This window comes from Cherax quadricarinatus, chromosome 19 (assembly GCF_038502225.1).
Source record: "Cherax quadricarinatus isolate ZL_2023a chromosome 19, ASM3850222v1, whole genome shotgun sequence".
NCBI classification, from domain to species: Eukaryota; Metazoa; Arthropoda; class Malacostraca; order Decapoda; family Parastacidae; genus Cherax; species Cherax quadricarinatus.
In genome coordinates, this window is record NC_091310.1 from 37,389,000 (window position 1) to 37,413,999 (window position 25,000).

General features: G+C 40.1%; 4 protein-coding genes across 4 annotated transcripts in view; 2 read left to right on the forward strand and 2 right to left on the reverse strand.

Moving 5' to 3' along the window:
- The first annotated feature begins 6,072 nt into the window (after positions 1–6,072).
- LOC128688184 (cuticle protein AMP1A-like) lies at positions 6,073–7,754 on the forward strand. Its single transcript, XM_053775894.2, has 3 exons — positions 6,073–6,230; positions 7,112–7,308; positions 7,429–7,754. The coding sequence occupies exons 1-3, from the start codon at positions 6,222–6,224 to the stop codon at positions 7,598–7,600; spliced, it is 378 nt and encodes a 125-aa protein (XP_053631869.1). The 5' UTR covers positions 6,073–6,221; the 3' UTR covers positions 7,601–7,754.
- A 4,447-nt stretch (positions 7,755–12,201) lies between these two features.
- Positions 12,202–16,105, forward strand: LOC128688183 (cuticle protein AMP1A-like). Its single transcript, XM_053775892.1, has 3 exons — positions 12,202–12,309; positions 15,479–15,675; positions 15,813–16,105. Exons 1-3 carry the CDS (start codon positions 12,301–12,303, stop codon positions 15,982–15,984), a joined length of 378 nt encoding a protein of 125 aa, XP_053631867.1. The 5' UTR covers positions 12,202–12,300; the 3' UTR covers positions 15,985–16,105.
- Positions 16,106–19,659: 3,554 nt separating this feature from the next.
- Positions 19,660–20,902, reverse strand: LOC128688182 (cuticle protein AMP1A-like). The gene is made up of 3 exons (XM_053775891.2): positions 20,827–20,902; positions 20,090–20,286; positions 19,660–19,970 (listed from the first exon to the last, which is right to left on the reverse strand). Exons 1-3 carry the CDS (start codon positions 20,833–20,835, stop codon positions 19,799–19,801), a joined length of 378 nt encoding a protein of 125 aa, XP_053631866.1. The 5' UTR covers positions 20,836–20,902; the 3' UTR covers positions 19,660–19,798.
- Positions 20,903–23,775: 2,873 nt separating this feature from the next.
- LOC128688181 (cuticle protein AMP1A-like) overlaps positions 23,776–25,000 on the reverse strand; it is a 1,608-nt gene continuing 383 nt past the window's right edge. The window contains exons 2-3 of the mRNA XM_053775890.2: positions 24,220–24,416; positions 23,776–24,087 (exon numbers count right to left, since the gene is read on the reverse strand). Of these exons, the coding sequence (XP_053631865.1) occupies positions 23,916–24,087; positions 24,220–24,416 (369 nt within the window). The 3' untranslated portion in view covers positions 23,776–23,915. The remainder of the gene's footprint in view (positions 24,088–24,219; positions 24,417–25,000) is intronic.

Consider the following 25,000-nt stretch of genomic DNA (forward strand, 5'->3'; position numbering starts at 1 on the left):
CACCACCACCGTCACCGCTACGACCCCTTCCTTACCAGCACCACCACCACCGTTACCACCACTTCCCTACCAGCACCACCACCACCGTTGCCCTACCAGCACCACCACCACCGTCCCCACCACTACCCCTTCCCTACCAGCACCACCACCACCGTCACCGCTACTACCCCTTCCCTACCAGCACCACCACCACCGTTACCACCACTACCCCTTCCCTACCAGCACCACCACCACCGTACCAGCACCACCCCCACCGTCACCGCTACGACCCCTTCCCTAAGCAGCACCACCACCACCACCGTCACCACCACTACCCCTTCCCTACCAGCACCACCCACCACTACCCCTTCCCTACCAGCAGCACCACCACTGTCACCACCACTACCCCTTCCCTACCAGCCACCACCACCGTCACCACTTTCCCTACCAGCACCACCACCACCGTCACCACCACTACCCCTTCCCTACCAGCACCACCACCACCGTTTCCCTACCAGCCCACCACTACCCCTTCCCTACCAGCACCACCACCACCGTCACCACCACTACCCCTTCCCTACCAGCACCACCACCACCGTTGCCACCACTACCCCTTCCCTACCAGCACCCCCCACCACCGTCACCCCTTCCTTACCACTACCCCTTCCCTACCAGCACCACCACCACCGTCACAACCCCTTCCCTACTACCCCACTTTCCCTACCAGCAGCACCACCACTGTCACCACCACTACCCCTTCCCTACCAGCACCACCACCACCGTCACCACCACTACCCCTTCCCTACCAGCACCACCACCACCCCTTCACCACACACTACCCCACTTTCCCTACCAGCACCACCACCACCGTCACCACCACTACCCCACTTTCCCTACCAGCACCACCACCCCCGTCACCACCACTACCCCTTCCCTACCAGTCACCACCACTACCCCTTCCCTACCAACACCACCACCACCGTACCAGCACCACCCCCACCGTCACCGCCACTACCCCTTCCCAAACAGCACCAACACCACCGTCACCACCACTACCCTTTCCCTACCAGCACCAACACCACCGTCACCGCCACGACCCTTTCCCTACCAGCACCACCACCACCGTCACCACCACGACCCCTTCCCTACCAGCACCACCACCACCGTTGCCACCACTACCCCTTCCCTACCAGCACCACCACCACCGTCACCGCTACGACCCCTTCCTTACCAGCACCACCACCACCGTTACCACCACTACCCCTTCCCTACCAGCACCACCACCACCGTTGCCACCACTACCCCTTCCCTACCAGCACCACCACCACCGTCACCGCTACGACCCCTTCCTTACCAGCACCACCCCCACCGTTACCACCACTACCCCTTCCCTACCAGCACCACCACCACCGTCACCGCTACGACCCCTTCCCTACCAGCACCACCACCACCACCGTCATATATATAAATATATATATATATATATATATATATATATATATATATATATATATATATATATATATATATATATATATATATATATATATATATATATAACTACGTAAAATCAAAGCGTCAAGCATCTGCCACTTGCGTGTCCCTCTCGTTTTCCACTGTTTACACCTTTCACTGCCACGACTTCATTGTTATTCACAGCTACTACTTACGTCCAGCCGCCGGGTAGAGAGGGTGCGCTAATCCGTCCTTGGCCATCTTGTTGGTTTACCCCGTGCAACCAGCGTGCTGAGTTACGGGATGATGTATTTACTGCAATGATGACCGAGGTTGTGTGACGCAGAGAGAGAGTAAACAAGATATATGAATGCATCCGATAGATATACCATACGCATATAGACATCAGATAAAACTTACAGGTTTATCTGTGCTTCACCCGTGACCGGTTTGGAGGGCTCTGGTACCCTCTTAGCCCTGCCTGAGGATAGGCTTTTCTACTGATCACCTGGTCAGCTAAACTGTGTTCGTGGCCAGGCCCATGTTGTCATTACAACCTGGGTGATCCAAGACTTGTTGAAAGAAGCTGTCCAGCTTCCTCAAAGTTTTTCTCTTCGCAATTACAGTATTTCTGAAATTTACTGATAGCGTCTTGAAGAACCAGTTTTGATACAAATGTTCTCGAACTGTACCCATGGCTGCTCTACTCTTGGTTTATTACGCACTTTCTCTAATATCTTTCACTCTAGTTAGACGTTATAACAGTGTTCGTAATAGAGACCAATCTATCAAATAACTTCCATGTATATATTATCAGTTATCTGTCTCTTCTCCGTTGTAGCGACAACAGTTCGAGGGACTGTAGATGTTCCCAACATATTGCATTTTTTTATTGAATCTGTACGAAAAATATACGACCTCAATACATTTTCCATTTCTGCTGTCTCTTCTGCCTTGTAAGATGATATGAGTATAGAATAATATTGAAGGTGCGAGAATGCAAGTGAGTTCAAAAGTCCCATCATTGGCGTTGTTTCTCACGTGTTGAAGTAATTCGTCTCATCATTTCTCGCAGGCCTTTTTCTGCATTTAGCTAGTTATGTTTTCCAAGGGACAGATCCTCTGACAAAATAATTCCTGTTCCTTAAGTTATTTCATATGGACTTCCTGCGTCCTGTATACTGTGATCGTTTTGTGGGTTTCAATCCTCCCAACCCTATGCAGTTGAAATATGTCAAGTCTGTAATATCTGTTTTTAAATTTTCGATGTCTTCTTCTGAAGCAACTTTGATATTAGTTTGGAATCATCTGGCCACACAATACGGCCCTGTGGCGAGTGTTCTTGTTTATTTCTGTTATGAGGATAAGAAACAGTAATGGTGCTAGGACCATGGCTAGGTGTACTGAATTTTTTACGTTATTGAAACTGAACTTTATTCTTTGCTACCCCTTTGTAATGTTTGCTAGAAATTTCAATATATATTTCTCTACTTTTTCTGTTATACCGTCTGACCTTAATGAGCTATCAGCCAATGGTCTCATTCGTTTAATGCCTTTTGCAGGATTTATGGAATTACGTCTGTGTTTTGTTTTCCTTCCAAGGCTTCCATACTTTTGTCATAGTGATCTAATAGTCGTGATAAGAGAGATCCTCCTGTTCTAAAGCCACTGTTGACTTAGGTTGGGCAGCTCCTGTTTTTCAATGAAGTCATCAATTTGTTCTCCTTGAACTCTTCCAAAGATTGTTATATGTGATGGTAGTGCTAGTGATCTGTAGATTTTTGCTATTTCCCTGCTGTCCTCTTTATGTAGTGGGACTATATATACACTTTTTGACATCATTAAGATTTCACTTCACTCTCAGCTCCTTCTAAGAACACTGAGTATTCTTGTTAACAGCACTGCAATTTTTTTCTTTAAATATCACATTTCAGGACTCTGGCCCAGGTACTGTTGTCATGGGTACGTTGTCGAGTTCTGAAGAATATGTGTTTCTGTCAAATACATAATTTGTAGAGTGGGCTGAATTGATCAAAAACAAACTCTCAGAGCATCTATAGGATCACTGAACATGTATTCACATTATTCTTCCATGGTACTGCTCATGTTCATTGCTATCATATGTGTATGAATCTCCTTTCAGCACAATTCAGTCACAGGGAGAGACTTTTCACATGAGTTTTATATACGTACAAAAAACATTTCGGATTTTTTCAATTTCGTAAATTACGTTTCGTTTTTGCTGCTTCGGTCGGGTGTGAATAGTTTAATTCCAGTTTTATATTTCTAGTTCATTTGTTGTGATATTTACTTTCTGTTAAGTAATTTGACAACCTTCTTCCCTCTTCTATAGAGTCTTCTCCGCTCTTACTCTATATAATTTTAGTGGGATATATTTTCAACTCATCATGTATGTGTTGTTTCTTTCAGCTTGTCCATGCGTTGATTTGGTTGTTCCAGTCAAGTCTCTGTTTATGGAAGTTGAATTTGCTACACATCCCCTCACGTTGACAGCTGCTTAGGTTCTCCAGACCTGCATTCACGATTTTTTGCATTTCAGTGATATGACATGAGTGTATTGTGTTGAAGAGCGTTATGTCCATGACATGTAGGGTCTGTTATTTGTTGCTGCAGTGTAAACTCCGTACAGTCTTAGGAGTTCTCTGGTATGAACCTGAGTTAGAGCACTTCACAGTGCGGTTTCCGGTACAATGCTACTGTCTATCCTCTCGTACTTTATTTATATTTGGGAGGAGTACATTTGGTGTAAGATTTTCATTTTTTTTTTTAGGCTGTTGTCGATCTTCCTTATCTCTTTGGTGAATTCTTCTGTGTTGTTGATGGTTATTGCCGAGTCTTAGTTCCTGGCCCCGCCTCACAACTTGTTGCTTGCTCCTAACCAGGCTCTTATTCTTCACTTTTGTACCAAGGATTTCAACCATATCATTTGATAATTTTAACAGTTTAGTGCAAATATGTGAATCTTTCAGATATTAACTTACTCCTCCATCCATCTTATTGACTCTCATACATTTATTTCTATCATTTTGCGTTGATTATTTTTATGTGGATGACTTTAATTTTTTTGTATTTCGTATAAGGTAGCCAACTCATGTGGGTCATTTCAGCGCATAAGAAAGAAGGAACACTGCAGCAGGCATACTGGCCCATGCGAGGCAGATCCAAGTCTCTCACCGGCTTAAGCCAATGACCCAACCCAGCCAGGTCAGGTCATATGCTGACATACACTTCGTTATATGACATCTTACATCGCATAATATGATAACTTATGTCCTTTGTCAACGTATACTACGAGAAAGTTAAAGTGTATAACCAAACCTGGATATAGCAAAAACTTCAATAAATAATATAGCAACAATATAGTTACATCCTCTCACTCACAAACACAAAATGACATCCGACAACTTAGTGCATAATAAGGCCACCTATGCTGCCTATCGTAAAAGATTGCCACTGTGCATTCTCCAGACAGAGGCAGAGCTCTCCTTGGCCCAGTGTAAACAAACGTTGCTTGCCAGACGTACTCCATATAGGACGAGCTGTGCCGGGGGCAACAATGCGCACACAAAACAAGAATACAAATACTGTTTAAAACTATGTAATTAGGCAGAGTAAATCCTTGAGGTAACTGGATGCGCTTTTTTTAAATGTAGAAATCCGCTAGGTTTGCTAAGTTTGATGGCTTCATAACGCGCTCTTGTGGGGTGGTTCTCAAACTACCCACATCCTGGGGGCAGAAGTCGACCCACATACCCTCGGAGGGACGTAATATTGATGAAATTTGATGCGTAATGGAATGGACCTTTAACGTAAATAACGAAAATATTGGATTGGTTGGTGAATAATCTTGTCATTTCATTGGGAATTTTAATGTGTATGATTTCTCCCCTGGAAACATGTCTGTTGCAAAGAGGATTTTTTTTTTTTGGTGTGGGGAGGGGAATGTTGCTTTTAGTAATAGTGGAAAATCCGATAAAAGGAAGGAAAAGTTCTACTAAGATATAAAAATCTTTTGCATGAAACATTACGATTGTAATTGAGAGGCAAAACCTGAAGTTGAGAAAACCTTCCAGATTTTTTTTAATATTCTTTAGTATGAACTTTGGTTTCCATTTATTTTGCATGTTAAATGTAACTTTATTTACATATATATATATATATATATATATATATATATATATATATATATATATATATATATATATATATATATATATATATATATATATATATTAGGCAAATCTAGTAACTTCACTATTTACTATGGAAATATATATAGGTTATATATGGTACTTCACTATTGCAATCAATGATCTTGCATAAAAAAGATAAAAGAAAGGTATTATTCAACTTGTAACATCCTTCACTGGAAATCTGGCTGTGCTTACCTGCTTTCGTATGCATTAATATTCATGGTAAAAAAAAAACTGCAAAGCACAAACTCCCCTTCCCCCCCGAGTCCTTCCAGCTCCCCCATCCCCAAGACTCATCAGCACTCATTACATGTGAAGGTTTATTCATCATCACTTTTCTCCTGTCCCTGTCTTCGTTTCTCCCTCTTTTTAACCTTCCTTTCCGCATCACTTCTTTCATCTGTGCTCTCTAGACTGTCTTCACTGCAAATTTACCCCCGTAGCCGCCGGTGCCCTGGACCCCCCCCCGTCCTCCCTCGTCTACCTGTCCTGGTGGTGGTGTGTTGGTCGGGGTATATATAGCTGGTCTCACCAACTCGCCCCACATCCTCAGCTGATCCTCACACCAACAACATGAAGCTCGTGAGTTTTTCATAAAAGTTACTATTGCATAATACAGTAACACTTTAATCATTCCCAATATACAGCTGACACATTAGTTTCTATCTGCTAGAACCTGTGAAATAAATACTCTTTTCCATTCCCTTCAAAGTTTTTTATTTCACTGACAAGAGGTATATTTATTTCACTGACAAGAGGTATATTTATTTCACTGACAAGAGGTATATTAGTTTGGGTGCTTTAGCTAAGGTATATCAGCTCATATATGTTAACTTCGGTCTATTCTTTTGGTTGTATTAACTTCCCCTCCTATGATTCCAGTTGAACTCATTGAATGATAGTGTTTTGTTTCTAGAGGTATGTTCTGAAAAAAAAAATATAAATTATAAAGTAAAAGCATCATCCATCGCCATTGACTGACGATGACCCAACTGCTGCCACCAGTAAAGCTTTTCCTTAACAAAGCCAGTGCCACCGTCCGTACTGAGCCGCTACTAACACCACTTGCCTAAGACTATTGGGTAGTATCTGTGTCAGGCTCAACACAGAGTTGCATCATTCCAGGTTCCTAGAGGAAATTTTTTTGCCAACGGTTACACATTTGCTGACACTGTGATTTTGTTGTTGATAGGTTTAAAATGGAATAAATAAGGACTTAATATTTGATACAATGCTATTATTTCTAGTGGTTGTGTTACATTATATCTATAATTAATAAAACATTTGTTTTTCTCTTGTTAGCGACGATTACGTCCCAACCCCAGATAAAAAAAAACAGTATAACGATAAGGAAGGGGTGAGGGGAGATTAATATATAACTGCTAAGAGTTTTATATTTACATGCAGCACTGCATTAAGTAACTTCTATGATAATATGGAGACGTCTTTCCTGATGGACGCAGGTAGTATTCGCCCTCCTGGTCACCCTAGCTGCCGCCGCCCCTCGCCCAGATAAGGACGCAGAGACCGTGGTGGACGAGCGTCAGGACAGTGGTGACGGCAACTTCAACTACCGATTTGAAACCAGCAATGGAATCAAAGAGGATCGAACCGGCACTCCAGGGTCTGAGGGCCAGAGCAACATGCAAGGTTCCTTCAGGTAAAAAGGGCTCCTGTCACATTAACATATTATTTTCCTATGCTTTCAAAACGAGATATATGATAAATTTTTCAATTTCACTTCGAATGATAGTGCATACATGAGTTGCTTATTTTGCAGCTTCACTCTCGCTGACGGCACCGTCGCGGAAGTAACTTTCGTCGCCGATGAGACAGGCTTCAATCCTAAGTCTCCACTGCTGCCCATCGCTCACCCTCTCCCTCCCCACGCACTCGAGCAGATCGCCTTCGCCGAGGAACAGCGAGCTAAGGGTGTTGTCTTCGAGAAATAAGGTGGACACTGACTGTTTCAACGAATATATCATCCAGTGATCTTCTTCTCACATAATTCACTCTCAGCCACAGCCAAGGAATGCCTTCCAGACCACCATTATCCTAGACACAATCTGTTGTTATTATAAATATTCAATAAATAATGTTCCAGCAGATGGTTTGCTATGATTACACTCCATAGAACGTTCAGCCGATCTGTTTTTAGACCGTAAACTCGAAGTATCCTCAACCGTATTTTGTACCTGGAGAAGAATTTACCTAACAGTGTGGTTACACACAATTCTATATGGCACTTGTTATGGACTGGGGAAAGAGGGTTCCCCATTATCTTTCCACACTTTTTGGTGTACAACGTATCAATAAACACAAAAAATATAATGAATTGTTGACTGCGTTCTGACACAAACTAGCAAAGATATGTGAATAATTTGCTTAGCTTATGGCAACAATTTAAATAGGTTTACTACCAAGGTTGCGAAAAAAAATTTACTAGCAAGCTTGTGAAAAACAACTTAATACCATTTCTAATTGTCTCAGTATACAAAAATCATAAATAACAAATCAAAATGTATATAGCAAGTTATTCAAATATTTTCCCAATAAGTACTGTGGAAAATTACATTTATCTGGATGTAACTCATAATGTACATACCAGTAAATGATAACAAAGATAACTATTATTTATCAAAGTTACATAGACAAATAGGAATTTGGGACACCTAGGTCGCAAAAATGTCCCCCTTCGATACCTACAGCTGTCATATCCACAAGTTGCTCTAGACCTATTAATTACAAATGAAATATGCATCACCAGGAATTCTGGTAAATATATAAGTTTGTGGACTGTATATTAAAATTAATAAATGATTATATATATACGCATTTATATAACAGAAGGAGAATATATCTTAATATCACTCACCAATTTGACTGGAGATTAATGTGTATCATACTCAAAAACCTCATTCTAGCCCAATTTATGAAGATAATGCTGGCCAGAATTATAACACAAACTTAGATAGCTTATCTGAGGTTCCTGGAGCTGTCTTGTCCAGTCGCCTGATATGTCAAGTTATGCAGGAATGCACATCCAACAATTTCGGCTCCTATTTGAGAGGTGTCAGCCCAATTTGACCTCTAGACTCTAGAGCGACGAAAATTCTTCCGATTATTCACTAACGTTTCTTGTCCAATTCAAACAGCAATGGCGAGTCTCCTTTCTGCGCAGGCGCAGAGTTTCCCATTTTTTATAACATAATTTTTATTAAATACAATATGTTTTAATTTACATACAAATACACTATTTACGGAAAATATACTATTTTCCACAAGTACATATAAATCCCGGTCAGCCAAAGGCAAACACCAGTGTTGTCTTACAAGTTCTTGAGACTCCGTATAATATTTGAAGCACACAGTTCAATAATAAAAAATATATGAAATATATTATCCTAGGATCAAACTTAATTACCCCTTATCCCTTCTAGTACCCAGTTGCTACTTAACTCTTAGAATTTTTGTGATTCGTTACAATTATTTTAATATTATTATTACACAGACCAACACTCATTTTATGCTCAATGATATTACGCCGATTTCAGGGTAAGTTGTGATGCAGATTCCGAACATGTCGGGGTTTGCTTGATTGGCTCTAGTTTTTGATAAATTTAGTATCCCATTAAAAAACATAAAAAATGTGAAAATATGTCGATCAGGAAGGACTAACTTACAAATCGCATTTTAATCATGTTTTAAATCATGCAAAAAGTCAAATTATGTAATACATATTAGCACTTCATTAAATATAGTAACAGATTAACATTGGTAAGATCATTCAAATATCACTAATTACTGTATATGAAAACATTGTAAGTACAGATTTTTCTTATATGTTGGTTATCAGTACAGTCCCGTTGGAGGCTCCAACAATAGTCTGCCATCGTGTGTGTGTAACATCTGCCTTGAAACTATTCCTCCAACATCTTCATATTTTGATGGTACCTCTTCCCTTATTCTTCACCGACCTTATCAAGATTATGTGGAAATCTGTCTAGGTGGCTATGGAAAAAGTGTACGTTTATGCTCATATTAGTAGCTATATTTTTAAAGCTTGTCAGCATGTTTTGCACCAGTTCCTCATAACTGTCTGTTTTAGAATTACCCGAGAAGTTCTTGACAACTGTACCATACAGAAACTTCAACAACATTCATACATTTTGTGAAATTAGAATCCTTGATAAGCCTTCGAATTTGAGGACACTCAAAGATTCCAGCTTTCAATTTTTCCATACTTAGCCTAGGGTACGATTTCTTGAGTCGTTACAAATGTATTTGAAGCAATTGCCATCTGAAGGAAGAAATTCAACCTCTCTTGCCCGATAAGCTAGTAACTTCTTGTCGTAGACAGTTCTTTTCTTTTAATCTAGATTCTAGATGCTGAAAGTTCAGATGACAGGCAGAGGTCACGTATCATATCGCTGAGTTTTTTGGGGGGAGAACTGCTTGGGTGTTGAAAAGCTTACTTCATAATCACAGCCACTGCTATCACCTGTGTTACATCCTAAACCCTGAGTTTCTTCAACATCTGACAAGGGAAGGTCAGGTAGTGTTATAAACACTGGTATGGGAACATCTTCACTGTGTGGCACAGGTCTTCTTGCTGACTCCAAATCAGGATATTACTTGACTTTCTTGTATCGAATGAAACATTTCACATTCACAATACAGAAATAACAATCGCCGTAGTGGTTTTCCGGGTCTCTACACCATAGACACACCGAAGCTTAATCTTTTCCTGTGCCTATTTTTCCACTTTCGTAAGCATTCTACACAGGTTTTGCAAACCAAATGGGAAACCCAAGGCTTTTCTTGTTCTCCAAGCGCCACTCTAAAATAAGCAAAATCTGTGATTTCTTCTTTATTATTATTATTATTATTAATTATTATTATTATTATCACATAAATATTTTAAACATGCTTAGTGCAACCCAGTTTACAGTTAATTTAATAATTCAAAGAATTTGGAAGCGTAATTAACACAATTAACAGAAAGAGAAATAGCAGTAGGTAATATCTTCAGAACCCAAGACGACCTTCATCTCCGTACTTACTGCTGATTACAAAACGTACAAATTAAGATCAAGTTATTTCTTTGTTGGGTCTGAAAGTGATACAATAAATGCAGTATAAGCGAGAATAGCAGCTTTGACCCGTAGCTCAGTTTGTAGAGCACGTGGTTCGATCCCCGGTACGGGTGGAAACACTTCGGGAAGGGGGGGGGGGTGTTTCCTTAAGACTCCTGCTCTCCCTGTGATCAATGACTTTGCTCAGTAAGTGAAAACAGCGAGTCGTAACCCACTCGCTATTTCCACTTACTCAGCTGCACGTAACGAGTGTCGTAGTAACCAGCCCAAGGATCAATTCTTGTCACAATATAATTGGTTTGTAATACAGGACAATTGTCTAAACTCTCAGAATTGATGGATGACAAAAAATTGGAAAGTATATTGTAACCGTGGCCGAAGTAGTAGTCAGAGACATTAAGATTCAGTGTAAAAAAAAAAAAAAAAATATGATATAACAATGTCAGACAAAAGACGATCTTCAAGTTACCATTAGTTTCCTACATCATTAAAATCAATGTTGAAGCTTTATGTTGCATTTATCACACTGTAAATATACTGCCAAGTTTGGCTCCCCAAATTAAGTAAGAGCGCCGAGAAGCCCTTCAAGGTCATGTCTTGAATAAGAAAGAAATACCAAGAAGAAAGTCTCATAACACTAGTTATTTTATTATTGTGAATCAAACACTAAAATGTTTTTTTTGTGTTTTTTTTAAATATTAAATAAATTCAATGCACCTAAACATGGTGACACTATCTGAAATACAAAGTAAATCAGTAATAAGAGACAACAACAACATGGCACTCTGAAGCAAATCAGATGTAACACGAATGCTGATAAAGTCAGTTGTATTGTTTACCTGGAGTTTACCTGGAGAGAGTTCCGGGGGTCAACGCCCCCGCGGCCCGGTCTGTGACCTGGTGGATCAGAGCCTGATCAACCAGGCTGTTGCTGCTGGCTGCACGCAAACCAACGTACGAGCCACATCCCGGCTGATCAGGAACTGACTTTAGGTGCTTGTCCAGTGCCAGCTTGAAGACTGCCAGGGGTCTGTTGGTAATCCCCCTTATGTGTGCTGGGAGGCAGTTGAACAGTCTCGGGCCCCTGACACTTATTGTGTCTTAAAAACTCGAACAGTCACATAGTTTAATACAGTACCTATTCTTATTACGAAAAAAAAAATGTATTGTAATGTTAGAATATTTACATTTAATCAATTACCTATAAATATATCATTAGAAATGTTATTAATCAATAACCCTTTCAATAATTTGCTATTGAAAATTCTTGGTCTCCATATACCAATAAGTATTATGTAGAGAACGCAGCAAATAAAAAAATCATCATATTAGCTAGTAGTTTGCTAGAATATACAACCCTGTCATCCTTCTATACCTCCCTTCTAATCTTCAGCCCAAAACTTACAGGACCTTCGCCAGCCTCCACAACTATCACTATTACCTAGCCAACCTCTTGACCTTCCTACCCACATACCCATCTCCCTACCCAAGCTGGTGGGGTATATATACAGCTTCTACCAGGCAGAAGTCATATATCCTCTGAGCCCCACACCATCATGAAGCTGGTGAGTACAGAGATAAAGCACCGTGTGCGTTGTGTTTAATGTATCTTCATCGTACTGTAGCTGCTTTGGACAATAACTGTGACTCAGTATATTGTATATGTAATCCAATTTTTATGTTGTATTCCAGTACCAATATTGCTACTGTTGCTATTACATACTCTCAGTGGTCACGTTATTTGGTACATCCTTCTAGTACTGGGTACGCACCACTTCAGCTGGAAAATTCCTTAGAGATCCTGGTTCATGTTGGCTTGATAGCATCACGTAATTGCTGCAGATATGTGTGCTGCACACTCTTGTTGTGACTCTCCCATTCCACCACGTCCTGAAGATTTACATCAAATTCTGATCCTACCATCTGTATGTCGCAGGAGAAATCGCGATTCTTCAGACCAGGCGACATTCTTCCTATCTTCAATTGTCTAGTTTTGGTGAGCCTCTCCCTGTTGTACTTCCAGTGTCCTGTTCTTAGCAGACGCGATCGGAAATAAGTGTGGTCTGTTGTTGGATCCCATCCACTTCTAGGTTCGACACACCGTGTGTTCAGAGATGCTTATTTTCATACCACTGTTGTAATGCATGGTTATTTGTGTTACTGTCATCTTCCTGTCAGCCTCAACCAGTCTGACCATTCTCCTCTGAACTCTCTCATTATCAAGGGGTACAACGAACATAGGTGTAGTCTAAGTGGCCTGAAACCTGGTTGTAGCACAATAACCAAGGTAAAAACAAGGAACAAGCTAAACACAACGGTGAGTAAATACTGATATATATATATATATATATATATATATATATATATATATATATATATATATATATATATATATATATATATATATATATATATATATATATATATATATATATCAACAAGTCGGCCGTCTCCCACCGAGGCAGGGTGACCCAAAAAGAAAGAAAATCCCCAAAAAGAAAATGCTTTCGTTTTGGTTTAAATAGCATCGTTCTTATAGCCGAATAGGACAAGCGAAAATTTGTGTGTGCATTAATTTCGCAAAAATCATTCTTAACCTAACGAAAAAAATATGTTTCATTGTGTTTGCTTATTATTAAATTATTGTAAAATTATCTAAAATATATTTAGTTGGATTAAGCTAAATTAAATTGCGCTTTTTATAATAAGGTTAGGTAAGTTTTCTAAGGTTCTCGTGGAACAAAATTATTAATTTTTACATTAACATAAATGAAAAAATATGTTTATAAAGGTATAAGAGAAAATTTTAAAAAGGACTTAATTTTAAATGGCTTCTTCCGGATTGACCAATTTTACCTATTCGGCACGACATTACACACACACACACACACACACATATATATATATATATCCTTCACAAAACAACAAACAATTATATCTACTATATTTACAGAGGTTACTTACAGAAAGACAATTTGCAAGCAAGAGACACGGTGAGAACCATCTTTGACCAGACTCAGAGGTAACTCTGCGAATGTTGATTCACGAGTGTCTAACGTTGCTTCGCAGTTTTGGCGGGATTCCTCGTGGCTGGCTGGGATGAACCGTGTACTAGCATAACGAGGGAATCCCGCTCATTATATCCTTAGCATCTGGTTCGCTGGTTTGTAGTGCAGCCTATATTGGTGCGTGACACGCCGAGTAAAATGTAATCTTAGCATGCCATAAGAACTGCTGCTTACTGGATGTTATGTGTTTTTTTACGCGATTGTCTGTAAATTCTAGAGAATGCTGTAAGTGAAATTGCCACAATAGCAGTTTCTAAGATACTGAAACTACTCTTATTAGGCACCAACAATCATTCCACTGTTGAAGTCCCTTGGATCACATTTCTTCCCTATTCTCATGTTTGGTCTGAGCAACAACTGATCATCTTGACTATGTCTGCATGCTTTTAGGCAGTGAGGTCCTGCCACGTGATTGGATCATTAGATATTTGGATTAGCGAGCAGGTGTATCTAATAAAGTGGCCAATGAGTGTATATCATTAGATTTCTAGCAGAGCTTCGGTCAGCATTATCAAATGAGAGCTCCCAAAATAAGGGATGCTGTACCAACGATGATCCTCTTTTGTTCTCTATAGGCTGGAATACTGCTTTACACTAACAGCCCCATTCAGGACAGGTGAAACTGCAGATCTAGAGAATGTAAAAAGAACCTTCACTGCACATATTAGTTTAGTCAAGCACCTTAATTACAGGGAACACTTGAAGTCCCTTGACCTGTACTCCCTGGAATGAAGGCAAGGAAGATACATCATAATTTTCACCTGGAGAATCGTATAGGAACTGTTCCAACATCTGTACGCAGAAATAACTCCTTATAAAAAATCAAAGATCAGGCAGAGAGTACACTAAGAGAAAACACATTAAGTGTCCTGGAACAAGAGTGTTCAGCAGCCTCCTGTCATACATAAGGAAAATTATCAATAAACCCCTGGCTGCCTACAAGAGGGAACTGGACAGATACCTAAAGTCAGTGCTCGTTCAGCTGGACTGTACTTCATACCTTGAAATGTGTGAGGACAGAAGTAACACTGGGAGGGATCGTAGAGAACCGAACCGTCCGGGCGTAGACTCCAGTAACAACCTCCAGGTAGACTGTTTAACAGTGATTATGTTACACTATAACCAAGGTTTGTAAATAATCTTAATTTCTCATCGATGCTCACTTGATATGTACGTGGTACTTAGAAAACAGAAGACTAGACATATATTTATGTAGATAAATGGCTCAGAGAACCGACATGTCGATAAATTTGACACATGTGTAACACTTGGGTATCTTTATTGTGGAAACGTTTCGCCACACAGTGGCTTCATCAGTCCAATACAACGAAGAAGAATAGTGAAGATCAGAGAGTAAGGTAATAAGTTCATTAATCTTGACGAGAATATAATCCAATGATTACAGTGACTCAGGGTTGCGGAACTGATTACATTAATCTCTCTCTGATCTTCACTGTTCTTCTTTGTTTAATTTATCAACATATATTTATGCATAAAACAAGAATAAATTACAAAATTGAGACACTGTATGTATGTGCAGTAACTGAGAATCGAAAGTACTATCAGTCACAAAAAATTAAAGCTATCTAATACATGGAATATCCTTGTCAGGATAGCCGAGACATCTCGAACATGTATTGACTGTTCTCTTTCCTGGTGGACACAGGTAGTATTCGCCCTCCTGGTCGCCCTGGCCGCCGCCGCTCCTCGCCCTGATGAGGACGCAGAGACCTTGGTGGATGAGCGCCAGGACAATGGTGACGGCACCTTCAACTACCGATTTGAAACCAGCAATGGACTGAAGGAGGAGCGAGTCGGCACTGTGGGGGCTGAGGGCCAGAGCAACATGCAGGGTTCTTACAGGTAAACATTCCATCACCAAACTGTTTCCATCACATTTATATCTACGTCAGATTAATCACTAATAATTTTATATTATTTTACTTTTTTTTAAAAGATTTTCTGATTATTAGTATATAAGTGGATTGTATATCTTTCAGCTTCACTCTCCCTGACGGCACCGTCGCTGTAATCACTTACGTCGCCGACGAGAACGGCTTCAGACCTGAGTCTCCACTGCTGCCCCAGGATCACCCCCTCCCTGCCCACGCAGTCGCACAGATCGCATTTGCTGAGGAACAGCGCGCTAAGGGTGTCGTGTTCGAGAAATAAGACGGATTTTTACCTATTCTTCGATGAATCTGCTAATAACATGAGCCTTGAAATTTAACTTATCTATCTGGACACAAATTCATCGGTGTCACGTTAATAAATAAATATAATCCTCTTTAAACTGGTCAGATTTTTGTTACCCTCCATTGCAGTTGATTTACAAATAAATTATCATAGATTTATCTGCCGGTGATCAATATATATACTTTTATATATATTTTATATATATACTTATATATATCTATAAACTACACCTTCAGTACATCACACTGCACCTCGCTACACAATACGTAACCTTACACGGCTCGTCACGGCACTATCCAACCCACCTGGCCAAGGTAATGATATCTCCACCTAGCTCTCGTGGTCTCGCCTTAATCTGTCCACCAATCCTCAAGTCCGCTATCGTATCTCATGTCGTTTCATTACCAATGAATCTTCCACCTTCCTCTCACTAAACCTGTCACATTCCATGGTATTTTATAACCAACGGAGCTTCCTCCGGTAAACCACAAGACCGCTAATATATCCTTCAGAAATACATAACCGGTCAAGAATCTCTTGCCTGTGGCTAATCTGAAGGTCGTAGTTGCGGTTTTTGTTTCGTTTTCACTGGGTGGAGGTGAGGGAGACTGCGAAAGAGAAAAGCATGAGAAAGAGTAATATAGATAAAGAGTGAGGTGTCTAATGTTTAGTTGGCGAAATATTGTGTAGGTGTGTACTAACGGGGAGAGAAAGACGAGAAAAAGAGGAAGAGGCAGATCGAGAATTGAGGCACAAGGACAGGATAAGCCAGAGTGTTTGGGATATGGTGAAGTAACTTGGTCAGGGGGAGGTAGGCAGGAGAAGCTAACATGGAGGAAGCTATAACAGAAATAAATTGTGAAACTCTCGTGACGATGCCATCTGAGGTTCATACATAAACATTGCGGAGAGCTACGACCGGCCCATCATTTACATGTAGCAAACTCTGCCTTAAACAGAAATAATAAATTTTCTGCCTGTTCTCGGTGGCATGTTTACTAATTCAGTCAGAAATACGAGAGAAAATACACTTGGTCTCTGCTGGTCGTGTCTCTGAAGGAAACTTTAATAAATTGTCATTTATTTATACACCAATTATACCTTATGGTCGGGCTATCTTGTTGTTGAGTTAATTTGAATGTATCCATTATTCAAGCTGAACTGCTCATTAGCATGTAGGTTTGAATACCAGCTGAATGATGATGAATTAGGCGCATGTGCAACATCTGGGTATCTTTATTTTGTAGACGTTTCGCCATCCAGTGGCTTTATCAATACAATACAAGGACACAATCTGAAGACTGTAGAATAATATTTAGAAAACAATAGAAGACGAGGTAATCAATCCCTTGACCTAGGAGCAAGTGATGAGCACCGTAATGAACATGATGAGCACCGTGATGAACATGATGAGCACCGTGATGAACATGATGAGCACCGTGATGAACATGATGAGCACCGTGATGAACATGATGAGCACCGTGATGAACATGATGAACACCGTAATGAACATGATGAGTACCGTGATGAATATGATGAGTACCGTGATGAACATGAACACCGTGATGAACATGATGAACACTGTGATGAACATGATGAGTACCGTGATGAACATGATGAACACCGTGATGAACATGACTGAAGCAAGTCAAACATGTATTCTGTTACAGGATCACCAGAACAGCGCAGCTCCATCTACGGATATTTAAAGTTGAAATATAACCTGAGGACTCCTATTATTTGTATTTCTTGATATGAAGCCAAGATTATTGTTATTTTAATCGAAAGTAAGCTCTAAACCCACAAGAGTCATACAGCGTATGAAGCCAAGAATTCTGTTAACTTATTGCGATCACGAAAAGCCAAGACACGTGCTGTCTTGGCTTGAAATTACTGCTGACTAGATCTAAATCTTTTTCTCGTTCAGAGTGATTAAGATCTGAATTATTCAGTTTATAAGTGCTATAGTTATTCTCATTTCTCAGGCTTAGAACTTTACGTTAGTCCTCTAGAATTAATCAATCTGTTTTAAGGTCATCGGCAACTTGCTTATATCGCTATTTATTCCCACATCTGTGTCGTTTATGTGCAACACTGACCCCTGTGGAACACCTATTGTGCCGCATCCCCACTCTGATTTCTCCCCATTTATTTAAATTCTCTGTTGCCTATCTATCAACCACGCCTCTATCTAGAAAAAATCTATTCTGTGTGCCTCTGCTTTTCTCAACAATATACTGCGTGGAACTCTTTCAAAGTCTTTGATATATTCCATATATACATATCATATTCGTAACCATAATCTGCTACTTCAAATACCCTAGTGAAAAAAGTCAACAAATTCGTAAGGCAGGAACATCTCTTTGTAAAACCCGTGCTGAGAGTCACTGATCAATTGATGTCTTTCCAATAGCCTCTGCAATTATCGATCTCATCAATTTACCCACGGCAAGGATTCAACAAGGAGCTGTTCTTGAAACATTCTTTAAAGATTCTGGTCCTTGTTGACATGATAGCATCACGCAGTTGCTGCAGAATTGTCAGTTGCACATTCAGTCTGCAGATCTTCCGATCCACCACATCCCAAAAGTTTGTGCCAAATTCCTACCCTACCCTCTGCATGTAGCAGCAGAAACAGCGATTCTTCAGATCAGGCTACGTTTTTCCAATCCGCTCACCCAAACTGGGCTGTTGCGGATGTGTTTTGTGTTCAGAGATACTTTTCAGTATTCCGCTGTTGTAATGCATGGTTATTAGAGTTGCTGTCACCTTCCTGTCAGCCTCGCCCAGTCTGACCTCTCATTATAAAGGCGTTTTCGCCCTCACAACTGCCATTCACTGGTAATATTTTTTTTTTTCACACCATTCTATGTAAGCTCTACAGACTGTTGAGAGTGAAAATCCAAGATCACCAGTTTCTGAGATACGGTTTGAACAACCATACTTTTTGACGATGTCTACATGCTTTTAGTCATTGAGGTACTGCCATATGATTGGCTGATTAAATATTTGCATTAACGAGCAGGTGTATAGATGTACCTAATAAAGTGGCACCTGAGAGTATGTTAGCTAACAATCATGAGTATTGTGCAAATATTAAATGTGGTGTATGAAGTGACAAAAATTACTTTATCACGGAGCCAGACCCCCCAAAAAATGTGGGCGTCTAGCCTGAGCTAGACGATGATTCCCCATACCCCGGGGCACAAGGCTTGTTTTCAAAGTTATGGCATCAAATCCTGCCACATGCAGTGAACAATGAAACATTTGAAATGCTTAAAATTCGCAAACAGGCGAAATTATTTACAAAGATTGTCTCTACGTCCACAGCAGAACTCAACGTAGAGACAATGTAAATAATTTTGTATTTTTGCGAATTAATCATATTATATATATATATATATATATATATATAGGAGACGGCCGGCGTGTTAACATACATATAACATATGTATGTCCCACTTTGTTTTTCTATTTAAAGACCGGAAGGCTACTGTCATTTTTTATGTGCATTAAATAAAGAGGGAACAAAAGACTTGATAGGGAAATTGTGCAGAGAACATAAAGAAAGTTTGCGAGGTGTTCGTTATACAGTTAAAAATAATATGTCCAATAATCAACTCTACTGGAGGTTAACTTAAATTCGAACAATTTGAAGAGGAATTCATTTATTATTATCACATGATACCGATGGATTGTGTCCGTATAGACTAATAAGTTCGAGGTCGATAATTAAGTATATACATGAAAGCCATTAGCAAAATCGTCGAGGAGTAGGTCAAAATCCGTCTTATTTCTCGAACACGACGCCCTTAGCACGCTGCTCCTCAGCGAAGGCGATCTGTGCGACTGCGTGGGCAGGGAGGGGGTGATCCTGGGGCAGCAGTGGAGACTCAGGCCTGAAGCCGTTCTCGTCGGCGACGTAAGTGATTACAGCGACGGTGCCGTCAGGGAGAGTGAAGCTGCATAATAAGAAATCCATGTATGAATTATTTTTTAAATTAAAATTATAGAATATCACTTCTTAAAGTATAGAAAAGAATGTATTAACGTGATAGAAACTTAATGAAGGTTATCTTACCTGTAAGAACCCTGCATGTTGCTCTGGCCCTCAGCCCCCACAGTGCCGACTCGCTCCTCCTTCAGTCCATTGCTGGTTTCAAATCGGTAGTTGAAGGTGCCGTCACCATTGTCCTGGCGTTCGTCCACCAAGGTCTCTGCGTCCTCATCAGGGCGAGGAGCGGCGGCGGCCAGGGCGACCAGGAGGAGGAGCACCACCTGTGTCCACCAAGGAAGAATAGTAAATGCATGCAATAATTTAAGCTATTTTAGACAGCTTTACTATTGTGAGTGTGATGGTTGCATGTCACCATCACAATCGCTCTATGACAATAAGATGAGCAGTAACAGCCAACCATGACTGCATATAATAATGTCCAGAGGAACACACAAGAAAATGCCAGTAGCAGTCTTTAAGTTACAAAGACAGGTATTGATAATTATAATAACAGAAGTTGCGAAAGGTACTGAGAGCTGCAGTGAATAAGTCGAGTTAAAAAAAATGTAACAAAAAGAAAAAAAAGGAGCATTTTTATGTATGAAAAGCCAAGACGTCTACTTAATAAATCTTTGCTAAACAATAGCGTATTTTCAATAACCGTCTCTGCTAAGTAACTATTATTAAGTATGTATATTTGCTTTTGCTGTCGAGAATTATATATAAAACCTAAAGACTAGAGTAAGCCACAGGATATGTGGGGAGCAGCAACTACGTGCAGGAGGTACGGTAATAAACAGTGATGACCCTGCAGAACTCACGAGCTTCATGTTGTTGGTGTGAAGATGAGCAGAGGACTTCTGACGGCTGCTTCTGGCGGGCTCAGGGTATATATACCCTCACTAGTGGTGGGAGGCCGGGCGGGATAGCAGTTCTTTTTTTTTTTACTGTTATTATTAAAATCATTAAGTACACATGTGACCCAGCACTTGAATACTTTCGGTAGGTATTGGAGTTCCTAATATAGGATTGGAGTATTTCCATATACGCGATATGACATACCAGCATGCCTATAGATTCTAACATATTTTTGTCTTGGATGCGACCCACAACAGTCAACTACAACACAGGCATTTATTTATATCGTTAGGTTGGCAGAAGCGTAACGAAACTTGACCATATGTGTCTTCGTGCCTGGGAATCGATTCTGGGACCTTGTCTTTGTGAGTCGAATGCTTTCACCAATGAGCTGCCCGGTACGCTGCTGGTCGATCTTTTTATGGCTGAGTATAAATCAGCGGGTGTGCAAGTGTAATTGTGAGTGTGGTGAAGGTTAGAATAGAAATGTGTTGAGCCTTGGGTCTGTATGTTTACTGACTGGTGATGACTGTGGTATGTTTACTGAGTGGTGATGACTGTGTGTTATGTTTACTGAAAGGCAATGATTGCGTTACCTGTCTGCTAACTGTTAATGACTGTTTGACTCGTTTAATTAGTTGTGATGACTGTTTGGTGTTTTCTGACTGGTGATGATTACTGTGTTTTACTTACAGGTGATAGCTATGTTGCTTGCAAATATTTGTACTTACATATGTAAGGCTGCAAGCATTGAGTCTCAGTTGATGGCCCTGCCTCTTGCCCAAGAGTAAGACACGTGCAACACATGGGTAGCTTTACTAGCTAATATTGATATCCAAGTGTTGCATATATGTCCTATCAACTTGTTTTTATTATATATCATGTGCCGCTTGCTGGAGTTACTCCTCCTTAACCTTAAAATTATATATGGTACCTGCGTCCCTTGCTACTTCGTCCAGGACATTCCGCTTCCTGATCACCTTGAGACTCAAGAAATACTTCACAGCATCCCTGTGGCTCATCTGTGTCTTTAATTTTCAGTTATGCTTTCGTGTGTCTGATATCCACCTCTCGAATCGTTGTTCATCCTATCATCTCAGCGTTTTGCAATATATATATATATATATATATATATTATATATATTATATATATAAATGGTTATAATTATAACCTTTATTTTTAAAGGGGTGAATTGGCAAGCTAGCGGAACGTCTCGGTTAGTTGACCAAAAGCTCGAGCTTTTGGTCAACTAACTTAATCGAATATTTTGCATGTTGTTAATATGTCCACTCTAGCTCTTCTAACCTATGATAGTGTCAGTTCAGTTTATTTAGCCTCTTTTCATAGCTTATTTTTCTTAAATTTGGGACTAGTTTCGTTGTATACTCCGGCGCTTTCTCCAGTTTCTTAAGATGTGTTATCAGGTGATAACTCGTTGATGGTGCCGCATACTCCAACATGGGACCAGCATGTGTTGTTTACAGCGCCGTGAATGACTTTGGAGATTCCTGAAAGTTAATATAATACTTGCCAAATTATCATTGGCTGCAGAGGTTATTCAGTTGACTCGTGCCTCTAGCGATCTTCTGGACACTGTGCTTAACCCGTGGTCTTCCTTCTTGAGGGACAAATATAACCTCGGTCCGTTGAATAAGTTTTCGTTTTCCTGCCTCTTCTTTAATTATCAAATATTACATTTTCTGGGGTTTAATTCGAGTAGCCACTGGTCTGACCACTTTATATTTTGTCCAGAGTTACTTAGAATTCTTCGTTATCCTTACTAGTTTTTACTCTCCTCATTAGTTTTACATAATTTGCAGACTAAGTCATTTAGATATACCAGAAACAATATCATTCCCAAAACAAATCCTTGCATAACCCCAGTCGTTACACTTTCCCATCTGACTTCTTGTCAGATAATATCTCTTTGTTTTCTTCCCCAAAAGCACTCTTTTAGCCACTGTAGCACATTCCTAGTTATTCCTAGATGCCTGTTAGGTTGTTATCCTAGTCTCATGTGAGATACAACTTCAAATGACTTATTGCAGTTCAAGAATATGCAATTAATCCATCCAGTTCTCCTGTCTCACTTCTGTTACTTTATGATAAAGCTCAGCAAGTTTGTGAGACAAAGTTTACCATCGATGAACTCATGCTGGTTATTGTTCCAGAAAACTCTTCTTTCTAAGTGCTCCACCACTCTTCTTCCTTCTACTTGTGGTGTCCAGTACCTCACATTTTATACATCTCATTATTCATCATGCATGTCAGTGATACTGGTCTGCATTATAATGCTTCCTGTCTGTCTCTTTTTCTAAATACAGGGAGTACTTTCGATGTTTTCAGATCTTTGGTAAATGTCAAGTATTAAATAACTTGCAGATTTTAGCTAGTGGTTCACACAGTTCTTCTGGCCCCTCTCGCAGAGTCCATGGTAGCATTTTATAAGGTTCCACTGCTTACGATGTATCCGGCTCATTCAGATGTGTGTGTGTGTGTGTGTGTGTGTGTGTTTGTGCAATGTTGTGTATTAAGCTGTATTTTAGTATGGGATGTTTTGGTTACTGAAATTCAAACATATCACATTCGTGATGAAATCATCTGTCTCCCTTCACGGTATCTGCCTCCTGATATGTACCTGGCGTTTATTGAGGCTCATTTGAAATCATTTCTTTTTGTAGAGATCCTCTTCCTTAGTGAGATCATCTAAGTGTAATGTGAATATTATTTATGAGAAAAACCATAAAGTTTTGCCTGGAGTTATATTTTTGTCAAACTTCATAAATAAATTGCTAAAAAATATTGCATTATTTTTGTATCTATGGAAGCTTGCTGAACTTCCTCACATAGTGACACTCATGAAATATAAAGATTTTTTCAATTATGATAGAGGAAAACTGATAATGCAAAAAAATATACAAAGGATTTTATTTAACTAGCACGTGATACCGATGGAATACATCTGTATTGATTGAAAAGTTGAAGGTCGAGTCTTTAGTATATACAGGAAGGTCACTAACAGAGTCGTCGAGGAGCAAGTCAAACATCGCCTCATTTCTCGAACACGACACCCTTAGCACGCTGTTCCTCAGCGAAGGCGATCTGTGCGACTGCGTGGGCAGGGAGGGGGTGATCCTGGGGCAGCAGCGGAGACTCAGGCCTGAAGCCGTTCTCGTCGGCGACGTAAGTAATTACAGCGACAGTGCCGTCAGGGAGAGTGAAGCTGAAAGATATACAATCCATTCATATACTAATTATCAGATAATATTTTTTTTAAAGCAAAATAACATAAAATTATTAGTAATCTGATATAGATATAAATGTGATGAAGACAGTTTGGTGATGGAATGTTTACCTGTAAGAACCCTGCATGTTGCTCTGGCCTTCAGCCCCCACAGTACCGACTCGCTCCTCCTTCAGTCCATTGCTGGTTTCAAATCGGTAGTTGAAGGTGCCGTCACCATTGTCTTGGCGCTCGTCCACCAAGGTCTCTGCGTCCTCATCAGGGCGAGGAGCGGCGGCGGCCAGGGCGACCAGGAGGGCGAACACTACCTGCGTCCACCAGACAAGAGAGCAGTAAATACACTCGGAAGATTTCTTGGGTATTCTTACTACTCTGAGGCCTCGTATTTTAGAAAGAGTTCGATATTATGTGAAATGCCGGAGAACCTTTAATTCTATATTATTGTTTGCATTTTTTAAATTGTGTTAGTATATCCTTCTTTCCTCGCGAGGAAGTAATTTTATATTTCTGTCGTTCGCCAAATCAATTATATTTGAACGAGGTTAGCAGCAGCAGCAGCAGCAGCAGCAGAAGGCAATGAAGACTTGAAATGTCTGCTGTGTCCATAAGAGGAGGCAAGTATTTAAGAGGAATTATCCTCTTAATCATCTGGAAGTTAAAGAGTCACCTGTAACGATGCAATCTATAGAATAATAATACGTAATGTTTGCAGTGACAAAAGTACAGAGATTTAAAGTGACAGACTGTAAAAGTTATAATGGCAGGTTATGAGAGTCATAATAGCAGGTAATGGGAGTTACAGTGAGATGGTCTGAGAGTTACAGTAACAGGGTACTGAAAGTTAAAACAGCAGGGGTATAAAGAGCTACGATGACATATACTGAGAGTTACA

Excerpts from the sequence above, each read along its gene's own strand:
- LOC128688184 (XM_053775894.2), top strand. Across the intron at positions 7,309-7,428 it reads AACATGCAAGGTTCCTTCAG|CTTCACTCTCGCTGACGGCA; the intron begins GTAAAAAGGGCT and ends CTTATTTTGCAG.
- LOC128688183 (XM_053775892.1), top strand. Across the intron at positions 15,676-15,812 it reads AACATGCAGGGTTCTTACAG|CTTCACTCTCCCTGACGGCA; the intron begins GTAAACATTCCA and ends TATATCTTTCAG.
- LOC128688182 (XM_053775891.2), bottom strand. Across the intron at positions 19,971-20,089 it reads AACATGCAGGGTTCTTACAG|CTTCACTCTCCCTGACGGCA; the intron begins GTAAGATAACCT and ends CTTATTATGCAG.